The sequence below is a fragment of the Myotis yumanensis genome, unplaced genomic scaffold (assembly GCF_028538775.1).
Source record: "Myotis yumanensis isolate MYYU_CA2020_CCGP unplaced genomic scaffold, mMyoYum1.0.hap1 SCAF_2, whole genome shotgun sequence".
Lineage (NCBI taxonomy): Eukaryota > Metazoa > Chordata > Mammalia > Chiroptera > Vespertilionidae > Myotis > Myotis yumanensis.
The window spans coordinates 31,401,296-31,423,119 of record NW_027223753.1 but is presented as its reverse complement, the minus strand read 5'-3'; the positions used below and the strand labels follow the sequence as shown (position 1 = coordinate 31,423,119).

Below are 21,824 nucleotides of genomic sequence, written 5' to 3'. Positions count from 1 at the left end.
TTTCTTATTATGGTTTGAGTTTGTATTTCTGTGCTTACAAATGAGGTTAAGTAACTTTTAAAAACATTGATTGGTCATTAGAATATCCTTATCTGCAGTCTTTTTTCAACATTCTTGCATGTTTTTGTTGGATAGTATTTTTCTTATTGATTTGTTTATTTTCTTTATATATTATGAAAGTGAGCCCTTGTTGGTTATTATGCTATTAATATATTCTTTCTTTCAGAAAGTGTAAATTTGTTCTGTAACCTACACCATATTAAAAATCAATTAAATTATGGTTCTAAAAATAAAAAGACAAAACAATATAATTCTTAGAAGATAATATGGAAGACTATCTCATGACCTTGACATAGAGAAAGTCTTAAGCAGGGCACAAAAATGAGATTGATAGATTTGATGACAACAATTAAAATATTATTACTCCCAAACTACCATTAAAATGATTAGAAGGCAAACCCACAGAGGGAAAGTGATATTTCTAGAGGTGTCTAATCTAAGCGAGGTAGATCCTCAGTTTCATGGGTGGAAGTTAGTGGATAATGTTTAAAGTTGATCCATCAAGAAATAACAAAACAATAGTAAGTACAGAAGCACATAATAGGTCAGTGATAGCAGTACCCAGGTCCCATGCCTCTCTCAGCTGGGACAATCCTGAGGGATGTGTGCTACACGATTTCTGAGGTTAAGCTCCAGCCACCCACAGGGAAACTGGCCTAATACATCTGGTATTGACCACATTCCCCTTACTACTTCTTCATTGTCATGCCAGTGTTCCCTGAACCTCCCAAATAAACCAATGGCATCTAATCTTTGTTTCAGGGCCTGCATCTAGGGGAACCCAAACTAAAACACCAAGTCTTGAAAACAAAAATTCACATTTTAAAGTATCTCGTTCATTGCCTTTCATCTCACCCCAGTAGTAAACCTCTCACGGGAGAAAGGCTATTCAACTAAGATGCCTTGAGTCTCTCTACTAACGCTATAACCAGATTTAGCTGTAAGGCAAGAATGGCAGCAAAGGGAAGAGGTTATGCCTTTGAACACTTTGCATTTCAAGTGCGTAGGACCAGGCCTTAGTGTCAGAAAGTAGTCTATTCAGGAAAGCAGCTGAGCCTAGACTGTGTTGCTATGTCCATCCCAAAGAGCCCAGCAAGCCTCTGGAAGCTTTTCACCAGTAATCCCATTGCACAGCCTAGAAGAAAAGTGACGTGCTCCCAAAATCAAGATCCATAGATTTTGTTCAGTCTTCAGCAACTGTTTTATATTCTATCAGCCTAAATACGGAAACGCCTTTTCAACAGATGGATTGCATCAGATTCTGTAAACATTGTAATTATTTGGCAGGATTAGTGCTTGTGCTGAAAAATGTAATTTACAAAGATACACACAGACGACATATATTCCCCCAATACACACAGCAACGCAGTTTAGGCTGCAAATGAGACCCCATCATATGCCTTCTGTACAGTGCTCATTAACTCATCAAATCCAGAATCAAACAGCAATTATCTCCGACATTTCAGACTGCCGTTTCTGCCATTTGCTGTTTCATGAGAGCTTGAGAAATGAAACAAAGCACATCCCCCACCCATTTCGCCCCAGAATACTCAGAGACCCTGGAGGGCAGCAAAGTGACACAGTGCTAAATAAATCAGCCCTTTTAAATTAGGTGTGGGCAGAGCAGCTATTTTACTTTACTAAAAAGATAAGCATCCTGTAGTTTGGGCGGTTTCACAGTCGTTGCCCGAGGAAATTTACAAAGATGCTGGTCTAGCTTACTAGGAACTCCCCTCAGATGACTGTTCTGGGAATGATTCAGAGAGCTTGGGGAAAGAATCCTCTTGACTTATATAATTTCATCAGCCGCCCATTTTAGTAGAGTATTTTATTGCTAAAATCAAGGAGGAAAGAAATTGCAAGCAAGTCAATCTCAGGCATGCTGCCAGGCAGACCTAGGTCCACGGAAAGTTCAAGGCTGACGGAAGAACCCTCCACTTGAGACTTGTGAGAGCAATCGTGGGCTTATCATGTTAATCATCGGAGGCCTCCTCTGTACCAGGCACTGGCTTCAAGAAAACTTTATAGCAGTTACTTAATCACAGAAGAGGGCCCTATGGATCGATTGAATCTGATTGACAGTTGTAGAAGAATACCAGCCATTCATCTTTAAAGTGTGCCTCTGGGGGTGGTAACACTCCCATATTTCCAGGTTTAGATAATCTAGACTTGCTGTTAGGACACTGGTGAGGCCAGATCCTCTCTGGCCACAGCCCAGTCAGACACAGAGCTGCCTTGGAGCTGCCATGGAGCTGCATTTTAGCCGCTACAGGAAGATGATGGAGGTCTTGCAGAATCCCGTTCCCTGACTGAGGGAAAGGGGGAAGCAATTAACTAATGACTGAAGGAGGCAATGGTAGTGCTGACCTGGGCTTGACAGTCATCGGCAAAACTGTCATTGTGGCTGCCCCAGCCTGGAGATAAAAAAGCTTCCAGGCCTCAAGGAGCTGGTGGGGACTGAGCCCATGTGCAGTGGCAGCTATCCTACCAAATCCAGGAGGGAGTGTAAGCTGGGGAGAGCATCTCTGATTTTCAAGGGAAACAGAATTGATAGAAAATTTGGTAAGCCCCAATCCAGCTGTGGCCATATGAGCAGACACAGAAATAAGAAACTTAGCCTCTATTGGTATTTTCTTTCATTTCTTTCCCCCAACATTTTATTACGAGATTGATAAACTTATAGAAAAGGTGAAAGAATGATACGGTGAACACTCATGTCCACAACAAATTCTACAGTTAATATTTTCTTTGTCATTCAATCTACCATTAATTCAACATGTTTTAAATGCACTTCAAGTTAACTTCCAGAATCAGATCTATATCCTTGAACAGTTCACCAAGTAAGTTACCAAAAGGAGTTCAATATTTGTTTAGTTAAAAGTTTCATACAGTGAAATGCACAGTACTTAGAAGTCCTACATAACTCAGATTCAATCATTTGTATTTTCATCATGACTAATGAATTTGAGCATATTTTCTTCTGCTCATTGGCTGTTCCTATAGTTTCTATCAGAATATTTTGTAAATTTCTATTGAGTTGTTTTTCTTATTATATTTGAGAATTCTTTATATATTCTGGACATTAGTCTTGTCAGACATAGGATTTCCAAATAATGTCTCTTAGTTTATGTCACACTTATTTTCTTTTTTAAAAAATGTATTTTATTGATTTTTTTACAGAAAGGAAGGGAGAGGGATAGAGAGTTAGAAACATTGATGAGAGATAAATATCAATCAGCTGCCTCCTGCACACTCCTTATTGGGGAAGTGCCCACAACCAAGGTACATGCCCTTGACTGGAAAGACGCTCTATTCACTCAGCAAAACCGGTTAGGGCCACACTTATTTTCTTATGATACCTTTAATGGGAATGTTTTTAATTTTGCGGAGGGAGGGGGACAAAACTTGTTGTCTTTATTTATTTATTTTTGGAATGTTTTTAATATTGATGTGGTCTTCTTTATTTACTTTTTAAAAAATGTATTTAATTCTGTAGTCCTGTCTTTTAAACCTTTTATCTCCAAGTGCTTATACCTAAAAAAGTTAAAGGAAAAATGTAGTAGTCTAATTTTTCTTCTAGAAGTTCTTTTAGTTTTTAGGATTGGGTGTATAACCATCTGAAATTAAGTTTTCAGTATTGTGTAAGACCGAAATTGAGTTTTAGTTTGTTCTAAATGAATGTCTGATAGTGCCAGAACTATTTGTTGAAAAGATTATCCTTTTCACTGTGGTGCCTTTGTCAAAAATCAAATTACAACTTAGTGTAGGTCTATTTCTGGGACCTTTACTCATTTTTATTGACCAACTTGTTGATCCTTATGCCGGTACTACACTATGTCGGTCAGAGGAGCTTTCTACTAAGTTTTAAACTCCATTTAAGTCCTCCATATTTGTCCTTTTTGAAGATTGCTTTGGATATTTTAGGTACTCTGTATTTCCATATAAAGTTTAGAATAAGCTTTTTAATATCTACCAAAAGAGAAAAAAAGCCCGGTGGGGTTATGAGAAGGATTGCATGGGAATCTTTTTTCAGACTTTTCGGAGGCAATCACTCCTAAGAAAGCATATAATCTTATAATCCAATTCCTGTCTTGTTATCTCCCACCCTCATGTAATCTTCTTACATTCCCGCCTAAATTTCAAATGTATAAAAGAAACTGCAGAGTGGATGTATGGCATAGGCGGCAGCAGCGGCGGCGGCGGCAGGGGCAGCGGCCCAGCGAGGCAGCAAGGCAGCGGCACTGGTGCGCGGGCAGGTGGCGGCGGTGCCGGGAGGTGGCATAGGTGCTCAGTGTCCTGCGACAGTACAGCATCCAGAAGAAGGAGATCGTGGTGAAGGAGGACAAAGTCATCTTTGGAGGCGAGTTCCTCTGGACCAAGAACGTGAAGACCAGCTATGTGGTGTGGGGGACTGGACAGGAAGGCCGATCCAGGGAGTACTACACGCTGGATTCTATCTTATAACGTGCACCTCTCTCATCCTGTTTATGTCCACCGCGCAGCCACTGCAAACATCCCTGTGGTGAGAAGGCCTGGTAGAGGTACTTTCATAAAACCATAACAATCATATTCCGGATACAATTTTAAATTTAATTTTACTTGAATTTCACAAAAGAAAGAGACGTTCAGGGAATTGCTGAATTTATATACATATTTCCTCTAGGCAAGAGATACTTCCCCTAAAATATCCCTTCAAGATTAAAAAAAAGAAGAAGAAGAAACTATCAGAACATTAAAGGTTGAAGTCATTATGATTTTTACCAAGGACATGTTTTCATTTTTGTTGGCGTAGACTGACTTCTTGCTGTGAAAGATGAGTCTAGTTTCCTTGTGTACTTGTTTATCTTTAATTCTATACTTAACATTTCTTTGAAAATTTATGTGTAGGAAGAATTTATGGCCTACAATTATAATGCGTTCCTCCAGAGATGAATTGTATTTGCTTTTGCCAGGCATCTGGAGGCATCAGTTTGAGACCACCTGAACGCAAGATCAAGACTTGAGCCAGTTTGGCTTAGTGGATATAGCGTGGGCCTACAGACTGAAGGGTCCTGGGTTCAATTCTGGTCAGAGGCATATTCCTGGCTTGTGTATTCCATCTCCAATAGACTCTCTTTCATCATTGATGCTTCTATCTTTCTCTCCCTCTCTCTTCCTCTCTGAAATCAATAAAAAAAATCCTATATAATAAAAGCCCAGCTACCATAATGGCATAATGACCAGAACGACTGCTTGACCAGTCGCTATGAGGTGCATTGATCACCTCTCCGTCCCTCCCGCCCGGCCTGTAGGCTCTGATTGCTGGATGGTGAATGGGGAACCAGGGTGGGTGGTGGCAGTGGGGTGGGGTGGGACTGGGGGCTGGTTATTGGGCTGAACGGCCAACCTCTTCATTCCTCCCCCCTCCCCCCCACCCCGTGCCTGCAGGCTATGATCAATCGCTCAATCGCCAGGTGGTGAACGGGGACCTGGGGTGAGTGGCGGTGGTGGAGTGGCCAGTGGGTGGAATGGCCGACCTCTTGGTCCCTCCCCCTAGCCTGCAGGCTACGATTGATCGATTGATCGCCGGATTGTGAATGGGGAACTGAGGTGGGTGGCGGAGTTGGGGTGGGGTGGGACTGGGGACTGGCCAGCGGGAGGAAGATGGCCCTGATCGCAGGCTAGGCCTAGGGACCCTACATGTGCATGATTTCATGTGCTGGGCTATATATATATATATAATCTCGAGACAGGAAGATCACAATTTCCATTTAGGTAAATGTCTCAGGGCAAAAGCATCTTCCAGTGTTTCAAGTTGGATTGCCTGTTCCCAATTGGATTATCTCCCTGGATCTTGCTTTCCAGCTTTTGGTCTGATAATTCTATCTTGCCATCTCTTAGACACCATGTTATGGTGTGAATTGTGTGTCCCCAAAATTCATATGTTGAAACCCTAACCACCAGTATCTCAGAATGTGACTGTATTTAATCATATATTTTGGTGATTAAACATAATCACTTTAAAGAGATAAGTGAGTTAAAATGAGGCATTAGAATGTGCTCTAAACCAGTCTGCCTGGTGTCTTTATAAGAAGAAGCAATTTGGACAGGCAGTGACGTACCAGGGTCATGAAGGCACGCAGAGGAAAGACCCAGGAAGACACAGGGAGAAAGCAACCGTTTGTAGCCAAGAACAAAGGTCTCAGGAGAAGTCAACCCTGCTGACACCTGGATCCTGGACTTTTGGTCTCCACAACTGAGACAACACATTTCTGTCATTTAAGCCATCCAGTTATGACTGCTCTAGTAAACTAAAACATTAGTTTAGTCAACTTTAAAAACATTACAATACATATATTTCACACGTTTACTTTTTAAATATATATATATATAGAGAGAGAGAGAGAGAGATAGAGAGAGAGAGAGATTTCACAGAGGAAGGGAGAGGGAGAGAGAGAGAAAGATAGAAAGATCAATAATGAGAGAGAATCATTGATCGGCTACCTCCTGCATGCCCCCTACTGGGGATAGAGCCTGCAACCCGGGAATGTGTCCTGACCAGTAATGGAGTCATAACTCCTGGTTCATAGATCAATGCTGAGCCACACCAGCCGGGCCAGACTTTTACTTTTTAATATTGTTTTCTGAGATGCGTTGATACAAATATCCTAGCCCACAATTACCAGAGAGGAACTCTAATTATCCTCTACTCTCCACTCTACACGCTGCTTCCCTTTTCCTCATAGCCCTTACCATCAGCTGGTCCTAGAATGTTATCTATTTTCCTATTTATTTATCTGTTTAATTTCACCGGAATTAATATACAAGAAAGCAGGCTGCATTTTAATAACTGCTGTAGCCTCAGATCCTGAGACAATGCGTGGCAGATCGTAGGCACTAAGGAGACAGTTGGTGAATGAATGAATGAATGAGTGAGTGAGTGACAGAAGGGGCTTCCCCACCGGAAGAAGTGGCAGTCCACGCGGTCTCCTGGACCGCTGTCAGGAAACGCCGCAGATCTACTCTGGTGGTCGCTGCCCCTGGGTCTGGAGAGTCCGCTGGGGGGCGCGCTCCCGGCATCCAGTTTCCGGGTTTTCGCGTGCGCCCCACCATCCCGGAGCCGGCGGGCTCCTCCACGGCCATCGTGGGCGGAGCCAGCGGCGGAGCGGGTGGAGCTGCCGGAAGACTAGCTGGCGCTGGGCGGGGTGGCGGGCCTGCGGGGCGGCGGCCTTGGGTGGGCTGTACCCCGGGCTGCACTGGGGCCTGTGCTGAGGCGATCGGTAGCGCGGGCAACGGCGGGGGCGCGTCCGAGACTGGGGCGCCGGAGACGTCGGGCTGCGGCCCAGGAGGCGGGGCGCGGGAGGACCTGGCAGCCGCCCGGCACTGAAGCCGCCTCCTAGGAGATGTGCCCTAGCCTAGGAGTACGGGGAGCGGGTACGGGAGCCTCTCCCTTTGCGGCGCCCAGAGCCCGGCTCCGAGAGGTGCGGCGGGAGAGGCCACGTTGGTTGATCAGGAACCGCAGACCCGCCCTAGGCCGCTTCTCCTTGGGAATTTGGAAAAGACCCACTGCCAGTCCGGAGGCCGCCGTGAACGCTGGGCATCTTTTGAAGAATGATGGTTTCGCTTGAGAATGTGGTCTGTCTGTAGAAGGCTGGGAAAGCACAAAACCTGGTACCAGTCCTCCTCCAAACAGACACCCTCTGCAGCTGAAAGCCTCGAGAGCGAGCGCTCTCACGCCCCCGTCTCTGGTCCCACCGCGCCCGAGGCGGATCTGGTGAGTAGGAGGCCACCCTGCCTGTCGTCAGTCCAGAGAGGCAGGTCGGGGTAGTGAGAACGGGGTCATCGTCTCAAAGAAGCTTCTCTGCCATTAACCGTTTCATAAATTTCTCCACTTTGGTAACAGACATTTACTTTTTGTATATTCAGAAGCAGGCTATTTCCCACATGCTCCAGTCGGTAGGATGCAGCCCCTTTCTCTGCACCAGTCACAGCTGAAAAAGAGAGGTGCCCATTAACCACATACCCTTCCCCCATAAAGTGCAAAAAGTTGGGTCGGCTTCCTTTCCAGGGAGCTAGGACTGATTTTGGGGCCCCAGATACACTGGGCCTGGTCGCTGTGGAGCGATCTACCTGCTCAAATGACAGGGGTGGGATGAGACAGAGGATGTATTTGAGTTTTGTTCTGTTTTTCCAAAATTGCCTGTTACAAACACTTCTGCAGTAGTCCTCAATTGTACTCGAAGTACCGTATTTCCTCCTTTTGTAGGCATACTCCTTTCCCCAAATTTTAACATTTTTGAAATCAGGATACCTCTTAACAGAGAGGTTAAAAGGACTTGCTAGCTGCTAGGCATCTACGTGGGTGTGTCTGTCACTATTTGCCCCTGTGAAAATGCAGCTATATGATTATTCCATCAGTTGAAATACTTGAAATTAACTTTGAATTGAGATTTCTTAATTGTTTTTAAAAATAACTTGAGAAGACCCGGCCCAGTAGGTCACTTGGTTAGGGCATCATCCGCTATGCCAAGTTTGCAGGTTCCATCCTCAGTGGTAGAACAACAAATTGATATCTCTGTCTCTCAAAAAAAATGGAAGAAAAAAAACTTAAAAAGATAATGCTCTCTTGCAGCATTAAAGCGAAAGGTTTATAATAATGTTTACTAAAGGTTTATTGTTTGCCTAACATTGTCTCAATTACTCAACTTTACAACCCTATGAAGTACGATTATTATTTTATAGGTGAAGAAACTGACGCTCAGTTTAAGTGCCTTAGAGCTTTTAAGTGCAAGAGCCAGGATTCTAACCCAGGCTGTCTGATTTCAAATCTATATCCAGGCAAAAGATGCCATGTGGCTTTTAAGGGGGGAAATCAAGGCAGGATTGGTGCATATCTGTGTATCTTTGGCTGTTTGTGTGTGTGTATGGAACCGGGAGACAGAGCCACATCCAAGAGCATTGATTATACTTATTCCCACATTGATGCCAAATCTTTGTTTTTGGATCTTTTGCAGTTCTAAAGATATTTCTGCAAGTTCTGGATTTCTGGCTGTACGAGGGTGCTCCTGGGTCCCTCCTCTCCTGCCTTGTGTCCCTGATAGAGGCATACACTCTAACCTACTCAAACCTACTCAACTGGCTGCCTCCCAGGGAGGCCGTACTTAATTTAAGAGAGGCGTCAGTGTTTCAGAGCTGTCCAAGTCACATTAGCCTCTAGGAGCCCCCAGGTTCTGGTGCTGCAGGAACATGCCAAAGCCCTGAGGGCAAGGGTGTGATCAGAGGAGGACCACACAACTGTGAAGCCTCTCAGCAGAGGTTCTGGCCGTTTCCTCACCGGAAGTGGACAAGCCCGATCCGGTGGACATCATTATGCTGCAGCAGCTCTTGATCACCCTGCCCGCTGAGGCCAGCCCCTGGGTGAAGTTGCACCATCCAAAGAAGGCCAAGGAGGGGGTGCCCCTATGGGAGGATGTGACTAAGATGTTTGAAGGAGAAGGTGAGACATTAGACTGATGAAGGGGGGAATGGATGGAGAACTAGGAGATCTCATTTGTGTGTCAAAGGATAGGTGCACTTCATTGTTCTGGTCTCGGGGAGAAAGTTGAGGGGAAAGCAGGTCTCTGAGGTTCATGCTTGTGGCTTTTGGGAAGGGGATAGCTGTGAGAGTTCTGGAGTTCTGGCTGTGTGATTGTTGCTTCTGGATCCCTCCTCTGCTGCCTTGTTGCTCCTCTAGAAGAATATAGAGGCATGCACTCAACCATACTCAACCGGCTGCCTCGCGAAGAGGCAGTACTTACTATTGTGCTCTCAGCACAAGCTTCTTGTTGACATGTGCTCCGTGCTGCCCCATGCTGCTTCCATCTCCTGTCCTCAGTACTACACAGGACAGGAAAACAGAACACAAGATGGTCCCCACCTGCGACTCCTGAGTGTGTAAATGTGATTTATAGATAGCAAAGTCAAAGCTTTTTGCACCCTTAAGCCCTCCCTCCCATGCTTTTTCTTCACAAGTTTCAGTCATTTTAGCCTCAAATCAATATCCGTTCTTGACATGCTTGATTACTCCTATTTTACCTTGAAATATAGGTTCAGTGGGAAATATGTCCAAAACTACACATTATTTAGTGGTCTGGTCAGGATAGATAGATGGATAGAGGGATTTTGTGTGTTTCGTGTAGTCTCTTAATTCATACCTTTAACACTGTAGATTCAGTCAATATTTACTGTATTCTAGCTGTGTCAGGCGGGAACTTTGCTAAGCATCTTGACAGATGGAAAAATGAATAATGATCTCTATGCTAAATATTTTTAAAATATATATATATTTTAATATATATTTTATTGATTTCAGAGAGGAAGGGGGAGAGAGAGAGAGAGAAACATCAATGATGAGAGAGAATCATTGATCTGCTGCCTCCTGCACACCCCCTACTGGGGATCGAGCCTGCAACCCGGGCCTGTGCCCTTGACTGGAATAGAACCCAGGACCCATCAGTCCACAGGCCAACGCTCTATCCACTGAGCCAAACCAGATAGGGCAAAATATATTTTTATTGATTTCAGAGAGGAAGGTAGAGGGAGAGAAAGAATTGTTGATCGGCTGCCTCCTGCATGTCCCCTACTGGGGATCGAGCTTGCAACCCGGGCATGTGCCCTTGACCGGCATCAAACCTGGGACCCTTCAGGTTTGATTTATCCACTGAGCCAAACCAGCTAGGGTGCTAATTATTAATTGATGGAGACAGACACATACCCAGACCACATACCCATAATAGAAGGTAACCTAGGAAAATGCTATGATAAAGTTCTTTTGGAAGACAAGAGAGGAAACATTTTTCCAGTTGTGCTCATCTGAGAAATTTTCACAAAGCAGATAGCATTGAATTGGGCCTTGAAAGATGTCTAAGTTTTTTTGTCGAAGAGTCAGAGAATGGAGACCATTGTAGTCTGAGATTGGTGTTCGAGTCCAACAGATAGAGGATGGTGATTAGAGGAAACTAGTGATGGAAAGATATGCTTCAGGTGGACCGTAGAGTGCCTGGAAGCCCTGGGAAGTGAACAAAGGAGTGGCTCGGTAGATCTGTGCTTTTGGACCAGCATTGACCATTGGGAAATACTAATGCCCAAAAGAACACACTGCAGATCCTCCTCATTAAGGGGCCTCCAGTCTGCTTGCGTCGCTCCAAATGTCCCTCTTTGTGAATATATTGAGAGAGGAGCCATATTCACCAAGTCTGCAGGCAGTTTTGGGGGCATTTGGGAAGTGCAAACTTTATGGCTCTTTTCCTTCCTCAGCTCTGCTATCTCAGGATGCTAATGAGACCCAGGGAGAAAGTTTAAAGGATGAAGGGACTTCTGGGGCCCAGACAGCAGAATTCCAGGTGGGTTGGAATTTCCTCTCATTTTTTTGACATGCTTCTTGGTTTTTAAGGGCATAACACCCCTTTTCTTGGAGTGGGAGGTTGTTGAGGCTAACGAATTTAACCTAGGGAGCTTAGAGAATATTGCTCTTGTACAGAAAATGGCAACGGTAGTAGCAATTTATCTGCTCATAGAAGTTATACTTTCCTCCATGTAACTCTAACATTGTGTTGCTAATTTCTGTAAAGAATGCAAAATGAGTGATAGAATTTTAGCCTCTAAAAACCAACAGATACCACTTGGGACCTAAGATAAGTCTCATTTTTTAATTTATTTTTTAGTATTTATAACTGAAAAACAAACTTTGTAAATGAGAAGTTCTGACATTCTTTTATTATTATTTTTATATATTTTTAAAAATATATTTTTTTATTGATTGCAGAGAGGAAGGGGGGAGAAAGAGAGAGAGAGAGAGAGAGAGAGAGAGAGAGAGAAAGAAACATCAATGATGAAAGAGAATAATTGAATGGCCGCCTCCAGCACACCCCACACTGGGAATTGAGCCCATAACCTGGGCATGTACCCTCACCGGGAATTGAACTGATCTTCTGGTTCATAGGTCTGTGCTCAACCACTGAGCCACACAGACCAGGATGACATTCTTAATGGTGTACACATATCACTTGTGAACTTAATGAGGTGACCCTTAGAGTATTGGGAGCAGAGATCAAACTGCAGCCAAAGAATCAAGAAGAGAAGAAATGGTCTGGCCACAGGTGCACACGTTAGCCTGGGCAGATACAACAGGTGTCAGAATGGGTGCCCTCACCGCCTGGTGGAAGGACAGGTGAGACAGAAGGAAAATTTTTGAATAAACAGAAAAGGAAGATCATTAAAGAGGAGATGTTATTCGAGGACAGAAGAGTTTTAAGTGAACAGAACTTGGGTTCTAAAATTAGATGGTACAAGATTTGAACTTAGCTCTTGAATTTACTTGCTTGGTGATCTGTGGCAATATTTTTTAGCTGTTTAAAATCCCAGTTTCCTCAGCTAATTCAGATGCTCATACTTTCTAGGAGTGAAATGCATTCCAGAGTTAGAGAAATATGGAAGTAATAATGGTCTAATTATTTAAGGGGTTATCTCTGCATTCTACTTTTTAGAATTCCTCACTTCCTGACACGTATTGAAACTGATGAGATTTAAACTTAGCACTGGGAAAAGATTAAAATTTTTAAAAAAGGTATATTATCCTGGCCAGTTGCTCAGTGGTTAGAGCATTGGCTCTCAGACTGAAAGGTCACAGGTTTGATTCATGGTCAAGGGCATGTACTTCGGTCACAGGTTCGATCCTCAGTCCTATGTGGAAAGCAACCAGTCAATGTGTCTCACATCGTTTCTCTCTCTCTCTCTCTCTCTTTCTCTTTCTCTTCCTTCCCTTTCACTCTCTCTAAAAGTCAATGGAAAAAATATACTCAGGATTAAAAAAAACAGGTATAATTTATACATAGGATAAAACACTTAAGAAAGTGCATAGCTCTTTTTGACATATGTATATACCATCTACTGCAATCAAGATCTAGAATATTTCCACCATCTCAGAAAGTTCCCTCATGCCCCTTACTCTGCTTTGCTCCCAGTAGTTAGTACATGGGATCTCTGTTTACTTCTTACTAGTGGCTCGGTGCACGGATTCGTGCACATTGAAAGGAAATTAATTACAAGAAATAATTTAATATTGCTATTTGTCCTTTCTCTATAATAGAAGTGTCAATCAAATTCACAGTCAACAATGACAAATTGAAACACACGCGTGCACTTGACACCGGCAAGAGCTTTATATGTGTCGTGCATGCGTGAGTCCAGTTGGTGGGTCAGAGGGATGGACATACAGTCAGTCATTTAGCCTTTTATATATATAGATAACTGCAAGTAAATCTATCTCAAAATAGATTTAATGATCATGTTAAAGTCATCTTGAAATATAAATGTAATTTTAAAAATAATCTAAAAAAATAAATAAATAAAAACAATCTATTCAGTAATGTTCTATAAATGTTAATTAGATTAAGTTGGTTGATAGGCTGTTCAAAGTTATATCTTTGATGAATTTTTGTCTAATTCTGTCAGTTATTGAGGGAAGAATGTTAAAATCTCTATCTTGATTTTGTCTCTATCTCCCTTTAGTTCTGTCAGTTCTGCTTTATTTTGAATTCTGTGGTCAGATGCATAAACATGTGGGATTGTTGTCTTCTTAATGAACTGATCCTTATAATTATGAAATGTCTCTATGCCTAGTAATATTTCTTTTCCTGAAGTCCACTTTGTCTGATTTAATGTAGATCCTCCAGTGTTCTTTTAGTTATTGTCTGCATGGTATAACCTTTTCCATTCTTTTAGTTTTAACCTCTCTTTGTCTTTTTATTTATTTTTTTCTGAGTGGTGTGATGAAATCTCACACCATTCTGCTCCATCCTGCCCAGGATGCAAACCATCCCTTTGTCCAGCATATTCAGCCTATATATGGTATACTCCCCACCCATTAACTACTTAGTAACAATTGGTTATCAGCTCAGTTGTCATGGTATTGCAGTGCTTGTGTTCAAGTAACCCTTATTTTGCTTAATAATGACCCCAAAGTGAAAGATTAGTGATGCTGGCATTTCAGATAAGTGCTTTCTTTAAGTGAATTGGAAAAAAACATTATATATAGGGTTTGGTACTATCCATGGTTTCAGGCATCCACTGGTTGTCTTGGAACATATTCCCATGGATGGGGGCGGGGTGGGGTGGATTATTGTATATATGTTCTCCTTCAACAATGAGAAATCAGGCTCCCATTTTTAACTCATTTGCTCAAGCTTGGGATATAAGAAAAATAGTTTCAGAGTTGATAACCCATACCAGTGTAACAGGCAAACCTACTAAATGGAGTTCAGTATTTCTCAAGATAAAATTTAATATAAAAATGCACAAAAATTAAGTGTATTATTTGATGAATTTTAACAAATGCATACATTGTGTTACCTGTGGCCCAATTGTTTTTGTTAGCTTGGGCTGCCATAACAAAATACTACAGATTGGTGGCTAAAAACAACAGACTTTTATTTCTCACATTCTGGAGGCTGTGAAGTCCAAGATCAAGGTGCTGGCAGATTCAATTCCTGGTGAGAACTCTCTTACTGGCTTGCAGGTGATCACCTTCTTGCTGTGTCCTCACATGGCAGTGCACCAGGGGAATGTGGAGCTCTTTGTCTTTTTTCCTTTAATCCTCACCCAGGATATTTTTCCATTGATTTTTAGAGAGAGTGGAAGAGAGAAGAAAAGACAGAGAGAAATATCAATGTGAGAGAAACATATTGATTGGTTGCCTTCTGCATGCTCTCTGACCAGGGCCTGAGCAGGAGCCTGCAACCAAGGTATGTGTCCTTGACGGGAAACGAACCTGGGATCTCTCAGTCCACAGATCAATGCTCTATCCATTGAGCCAAACCGTCTAGGACAACTTCTCTTTGTCTTTATATTTAAAGTATGACCTTCTTAAATATAGCTGGATCTTGCTTGGTTAGTCCATTTACAGTAAACATAATCATTGATATGGTAGATTTAAGTGCATATTCTTATTCTTTGTTTGCTGTTTGTCCCATCTAGTCTTTGTTCCTTCTTTTCTACTATCTTTTGGATTAAATAGTTTTCTTGTGTGTTCCATTTTGTGTCCCTAATGACTTTTTAGCTATTCTTCTTTGGTTTGTTTTTAGTGGTTGCTCTAGCCACTACAATATGAAATTTTAAACATATCACAGCTGCTTTGAATTAATATTATACAGTTTCACATATAATATGGAAGTCTTATATTTCCATTTATTCTCTCCCATTCTTTGTGTATTATCACAATACATTTCACTTTACATGTTATAGATTCCACAATACATTGTTCTTATTTTAGTTTTTAATAGTAAATTGTGTCATAAAAAACTAGGAAAGTTAAGAAAAGGAAAAGAAAATGAGCCTTTCATATGTAGATACATATTTACCAATTCTGGAACTCTTTTTTATTTTTATTTTATTTTTTTAATATATTTTATTGATTTTTTACAGAGAGGAATGGAGAGGGATAGAGAGTTAGAAACATCGCTGAGAGAGAAACATCGATCAGCTGCCTCCTGCACACCCCCCACTGGGGATGTGCCCACAACCAAGGTACATGCCCTTGACCGGAATCGAACCCAGGACCCTTCAGTCCGTAAGCCGACGCTCTATCCACTGAGCCAAACCAGTCTGGGCTGGAACTCTTTTTTAAAAAAATATATTTTTATTTTATTTTTTAAACATATTTTTATTGATTTCAGAGAGGAAGGGAGAGGGAGAGAGAGAAAAACATCAGTGATGAGAGAGAACCATTTATTGGCTACCTCCTGCACTCCCCATACTGGGAATTGAGCCCACAACCAGAGCATATACCCTGACTGGGAATGGAACTGTGACTGGCTGGTTCATAGGTCGATGCTCAACCACTATGCCATGCCAACTGGGCAAAAGCAATGTATTTTATATTCTAGGAACGGTTGACCTTCAAGGACATAACTGTGAACTTCACCCAGGAGGAGTGGGGGCAACTGACCCCTGCTCACCGGAATCTGTACCGAGAGGTGATGCTGGAGAACTACGGGAACCTGGTCTCAGTGGGTAAGGTTGGGCTGTTTATCCAGAAACCTGCTCATTGCAGGAGAGCCATTGTTTCTAAATTGTTAAATGTCATGGATTCCCTGGATCTTGGCCTTGGATTCTGTGTTAGAGATGTCTTATTCCTTTGAAAATCCAGCCAGGGCCAAATCTGATTCTCCTTCTTTTACCTTTTATTTTGTAGAGCTAAAATAGAAAAACATGCTGAGGTGCCCCTTTCCATTTTCAGAAATCCTAGGACTGGAACTAATTCTGGGGATGGTTCTTAGATCTCAACATAAGCATTCATACTCTTTTTTTTTTTTACTGCATAAGCAGGATATGAATTTTCCAAACCTAGGGTGATTTCCCAGTTGGAGAAAGGAGAAGAGCCATGGATAACAGAGAAAGAAGGCCCAGGACATCCCAGTGCAGGTGAGCCAAGGCAGGTGGTAACCTTTTCACATGTAAATAGTATATTTTTTAAAATTATGTTTTCTGTTTGTTCCTGGTATAATAATACAGTTGGTTTTGTATATTGATCTTACAGCCAACCACCTTGTTTCACTCTGTTATTAATTCCAACAATTTGTTTGTACATTCTCTTGGGTTTTCTTTTTCAACTTATAATAATGAAAAGAATAATAAAAGCTGCAATGGTGTTCTTTCCTTACCTCTGGGTAAAATCTCAAAGAGATCCCATAAACGGTCTAGTCCCTTTAAATAATAACAACAGTCTGATTTTAGTAAAATGTTTAGTTCAGTGAAACTTCATTCAAAGTGCAATCTTTTCTTCTCCCCTAGCTTGGGCTGCTTCAGTCCTGGATACTGAATTGGGCAGGGGGACATAGATGGCTTCTCTGTCTTTCCCTGTCTTCTCTTCCTCCCCCACTATTCAAGACCAGAATCCGGGACCTACAGAATGTAGACTCTATTCTTGCCTCCATTTAGAATTTGGAAATACTAATGATTTTTATAAGAAGTTATACCTTTTAGGAATACAAAGCTGTCAGTTGAAATATTAGTAATGGGTACAACAAATTATCAAGAAAACCAGTCAGAATTTTATTATTTTTACTTTATTTTTTGTTGTTAATCCTCACCTGAGGATATATTTTCCATTGATTTTTAGAGAGAGTGGAAGGGAGGAGAAGGGGGGGGGGAGAGAGAGAGAGAAACATTGTTGTGAGAGAGACACATCAACTGGTTACTGGTTGTCTCCTGCAGGCCTTGACTGGTGCCGGAAGCCAGTCCATCCTTGCTGCTTGACACAGTCGCTGCAGGAAAGAAACATCTGCACAGCATATGTTTCAAGGGACCTGGCATATATAGCATATTGTTCTTAATATGTTTGCTCTCCTTAGTGCCATGTGTTTTAACCAAGGTCACCTCTCTGAGAGAGGTTGTTTCCCCAGGTGGGGATTTTTCCCTGAGGTTAGGGAGGGGATACAACCCCTTAATTAAGTGCCAGGCGGGTAGTTAAGCTACATAATCTTTACTCCCTGGAATGGAGATAAGAAATGCCCTAACCTTTGTAATAGAAATTGACAAGATTAAAATCGGCTGGTATAAATACGGATGTAACAAGACAATAAACATCAGATCCTCGTCAGATCCTAACCAGAACTTTGGCTGGAGATCCTGGCTAGAGGTCCTGACTAGGCTGCTGATCAACTGAAGCTGTCTCCGTGTCATTCCTTCTTCGCCAACTCCGTCCACACCTTTGGGGACCCCTGGACCCGCTGGGGTTGGACCCCAGCAGACTGGGGCCAGGAATTGAGCCTACAACCAAGTTATGTGCCCTTGACCAGAATCGAACCCATGACCTGAGAAAACCAGTCAAAATTTTAAAGGTTAAAGGATATTTTCATAGAACATTGTAATAGCAGCAATATAGACTGGGTTTCTTACAAGTCTTCTTTGCATAAATAACACTTCCAGGGATAAATGAATAAGCACAGGAAATAGAACAATGTGTAAGTTTTAATAAAAGACACCTCAGTGTTCTTGTGAATTTTCTTAGTACCAACATTATTTTTTGAACTAGTGTCTCTGGCTGCTGCTGGAGTGAGGAAGGAAAATGGTTTTTTTTTTCTGAGAAGGTTTTCTAAAAGTAGTTGTCAATTTAAAAGACATGTTGTAAAGACAGCTCAAAAATTTCATTATTTAGTATTATTAGAAAGAGCAGGACTAAAATGCTCAAATTTTACTCTTTTTATAAAAATCATACTTTTACTGTTTACTGTTTCTTAATTTAATTTCCCATTACCTCTCCAGGATACATAACCATATTTAAATATAATGAAAATCTCATGTACTTTATATGTATTGTTATCTAAATCTCTATAGCAATTGAGTTTTCAGAGCATAAAGTATTTGAGTTATTTGTATTTTTTCCATTTCTTTCAGACTTAAAGAGTAAAACAGAAACCAGTATGTCAACTGCAAAGGAACAGTTATATCAAGGCATTATTATGGAAAGGTTCATGAGGGATGATGTAATTGATTCCACATTGAGAAAAGTCTCCAAATATGATGAGTTAGAAAGGCATCAGGACACCAATGGAAGAGACGTAAGACAAGCCATCTTGCTCCACAAGAAGAGAGGCCAAGAAACTAACAAATTTGGGGAAAATATTGTGAGTTCAAATGTTATTATAGAACAGAGGTACTGTAAATATGACACACTTAGAAAGAGGAACAAATACAAATTAAATCTGATTAATCATCCAACAAGTTACATAAGAACAAAAACCTATGAATGTAATATATGTGAAAAAATCTTCAAGCAAACCATTCATCTTACTGAACACATGAGAATTCATACTGGTGAGAAACCTTTCAGATGTAAGGAATGTGGAAGGGCCTTTAGTCAAAGCGCGTCTCTTAATACCCACCAGAGAATCCATACTGGTGAGAAACCTTTTGAATGTGAAGAATGTGGCAAAACCTTCAGACACCGCTCCTCTCTTAATCAGCATCACAGAACTCACACTGGAGAGAAACCTTATGTATGTGATAAATGTCAGAAAGCTTTCAGCCAGAACATTAGCTTGATCCAACATTTGAGAACTCATTCTGGAGAGAAACCCTTTACATGCAATGAATGTGGGAAAACCTTTCGACAAATTAGACACTTAAGTGAACATATAAGAATTCATACTGGGGAAAAGCCCTATGCGTGCACTGCATGTTGTAAAACTTTTAGTCATCGAGCGTATCTAACACATCACCAGAGAATCCATACTGGGGAGAGACCCTACAAATGTAAAGAATGTGGGAAAGCCTTTAGGCAGAGGATCCACCTTAGCAACCATAAAATTGTTCATACAGGAGTGAAAGCATATGAATGCACACGGTGTGGAAAAGCCTATAGGCATGACTCATCCTTTAAGAAACATCAGAGACATCACACTGGAGAAAAACCTTATGAATGTAATGAATGTGGAAAAGCCTTCAGCTATAATTCATCACTTACTCGGCACCATGAAATACACAGGAGGAATGCCCTCATAAATAACGTGTAAAAATAGATTATAAAACAGATTATCCAACAATTTTGATTAATGAGAACAAAAGCCAAGTTTAAATCAGTGATTCTATGCTTTTAATTTTCAGAACTCTAAATGTGAGTTATTGATATAATGATGCCAACTTCTAATTTTGCCCATTGTGTAAATAAACACTACATTGATAACTACTATCTACACTTCCATACAAAGCACTTAAAAATAAAGGATGGTCCTTCCAATTAAATTCAACAATGTGGAAAATTAAACACATTATTTTTCTGACTTCATGGTGGATTAATAAATTATTATTCATGGGCATTCAGTGATTTACAGACCAGTATATGGGAACTACTATTTAAAATGTCACCACCCCCATATTTTAAATTAAAATTTAATTTTTAATTTTTTGTTAATCCTCACCCAAGGATATTTTTTCCATTGATTTCTGGAGAGAATGGAAGGAAGAGGGAGAGAGAGAGAAACATTGCAGTGAGAGAGACACATTGATTGGTTGCCTCCCACATGCCCCTGGGGTAGGGGATGGCCAGGGATCAGCCTGCAACTAGCTCATGTAATCCAGGGGCTGCAATACATTCTAATAGTGGACTGGGATGAGTACTTTGGAAAACCCAGGCAGTTTTCTCTCCATTTTTCACCTTCTTGGGTCTTCATTCTGGCTTTTTTTTGTTTTTTTTTGTTTTTGTTTTTGTGTGTTTTTTTAAACCAACCAAACAAAAAAACACCTCATTATAAATCATGGCTACCAGCAACTCCAGATTTTACATATATTCAGGTTCTATCACCCAGAATAAAGCTGCCTTCTCTTTCTCATTTCTATCTCAATCCTGAGGAAGGTTTCTTATTGGCCCAGCTAGGTCTGTGCCCACCTCTACAGTCAATTGTAGGCTGAGATCTCAGCTTCTATGAGAACCATGATGGTGTGCTGGGAGGGAGGAACTGGACGGGTGGGAAAGAAGAGAGTTATTCATAGAATTCCAAATCTTATCCATTCTTCAATGCCAATTCACCAGATCAGAAATTTAGAACTGGAAAGGATCTAGGAATTCACCTAATTGAAACTTCACTTTATAGATGAAGAAATGGAGAATCTTCTTTATTTTTATTTTTTTTATTAAATCTTTATTGTTCAGATTACATTTGTTCCTCTTTTTTTTCCCCCCATAACTCCCCTCCTCCCAGTTCCCGCCCCACCCTCCGCCCTCACTCCCCACCCACTGTCCTCATCCATAGGTGCACGATTTTTGTCCAGTCTCTTCCCGCATCTCCCATTCCCCTTTCCCCCCCAAGAATAGTCAGTCCATTCCCTTTCTATGTCCCTGATTCATTATAATCACCAGTTCATTTTGTATATCAGATTATCTATTCACTTGATTCTTAGATTCACTTGTTGATAGATGCATGTTTGTTGTTCACAATTTGTATCTTTACCTTTTTCTTCTTCCTCTTCTTAAAGGATACCGTTCAGCATTTCATATAATACTGGTTTGGTGGTGATGAACTCCTTTAGCTTTTCCTTATCTGTGAAGCTCTTTATCTGACCTTCACTTCTGAATGATAGCTTTGCTGGATAAAGTACTCTTGGTTGTAGGTTCTTGGTATTCATCACTTTAAATATTTCTTGCCATTCCCTTCTGGCCTGCAAAGTTTCTGTTGAGAAATCAGCTGACAGTCGTATGGGTATTCTCTTTCTCTTGCTGCTTTTAAGATTCTCTCTTTGTCTTTTGCTCTTGGCAGTTTAATTATGATGTGTCTTGGTGTGGTCCTCTTTGGATTCCTTTTGTTTGGGGTTCTCTGCACTTCTTGGACCTGTAAGTCCATTTCTTTCACCAGGTGGGGGAAGTTTTCTGTCATTATTTCTTCAAATAGGTTTTCAATATCTTGCTGTCTCTCATCTTCTGGCATCCCTATAATTCTGATGTTTGTACACTTGAAGCTGTCCCAGAGGCTCCTTACACTATCTTCGTATTTTCAGATTCTTTTTTCATTTTGCTTTTCCGGTTGGGTGTTTTTTGCTTCTTCGCATTTCAAATCTTTGACTTGATTCTTGCGCTCCTCTGGTCTGCTATTGGGTGTCTGTATAATATTCTTTATTTCAGTCCGTGTATGCTTAATTTCTAGTTGGTTCTTTATCATAGCATCGAGGGTCTCATTAGATTTCGTGAGGCTCTCATCAAGTTTATTGGCAGCTTCTAGCACATTATTGCAAGCCCTCAAAATTGCGTTTTTTAG

General features: G+C 41.2%; 1 protein-coding gene across 5 annotated transcripts; it reads left to right on the top strand.

Annotated features, from left to right (window-relative positions):
• Positions 1-7,301: 7,301 nt before the first annotated feature.
• ZFP69 (ZFP69 zinc finger protein) lies at positions 7,302-19,856 on the top strand. Of its 5 annotated transcripts, none has more exons than XM_070405032.1 (6): positions 7,731-7,813; positions 9,054-9,535; positions 11,335-11,420; positions 15,960-16,086; positions 16,402-16,497; positions 18,472-19,856. In XM_070405032.1, exons 2-6 carry the CDS (start codon positions 9,409-9,411, stop codon positions 19,587-19,589), a joined length of 1,554 nt encoding a protein of 517 aa, XP_070261133.1. In that variant the 5' UTR covers positions 7,731-7,813; positions 9,054-9,408; the 3' UTR covers positions 19,590-19,856. The 5 variants fall into 5 exon arrangements, with proteins under 5 accessions (XP_070261134.1, XP_070261133.1, XP_070261131.1 ...); XM_070405030.1 differs by having other exon boundaries at positions 16,399-16,497; XM_070405031.1 differs by lacking the exon at positions 7,731-7,813 and having other exon boundaries at positions 8,957-9,535; positions 16,399-16,497.
• The last annotated feature ends 1,968 nt before the right edge of the window (positions 19,857-21,824 follow it).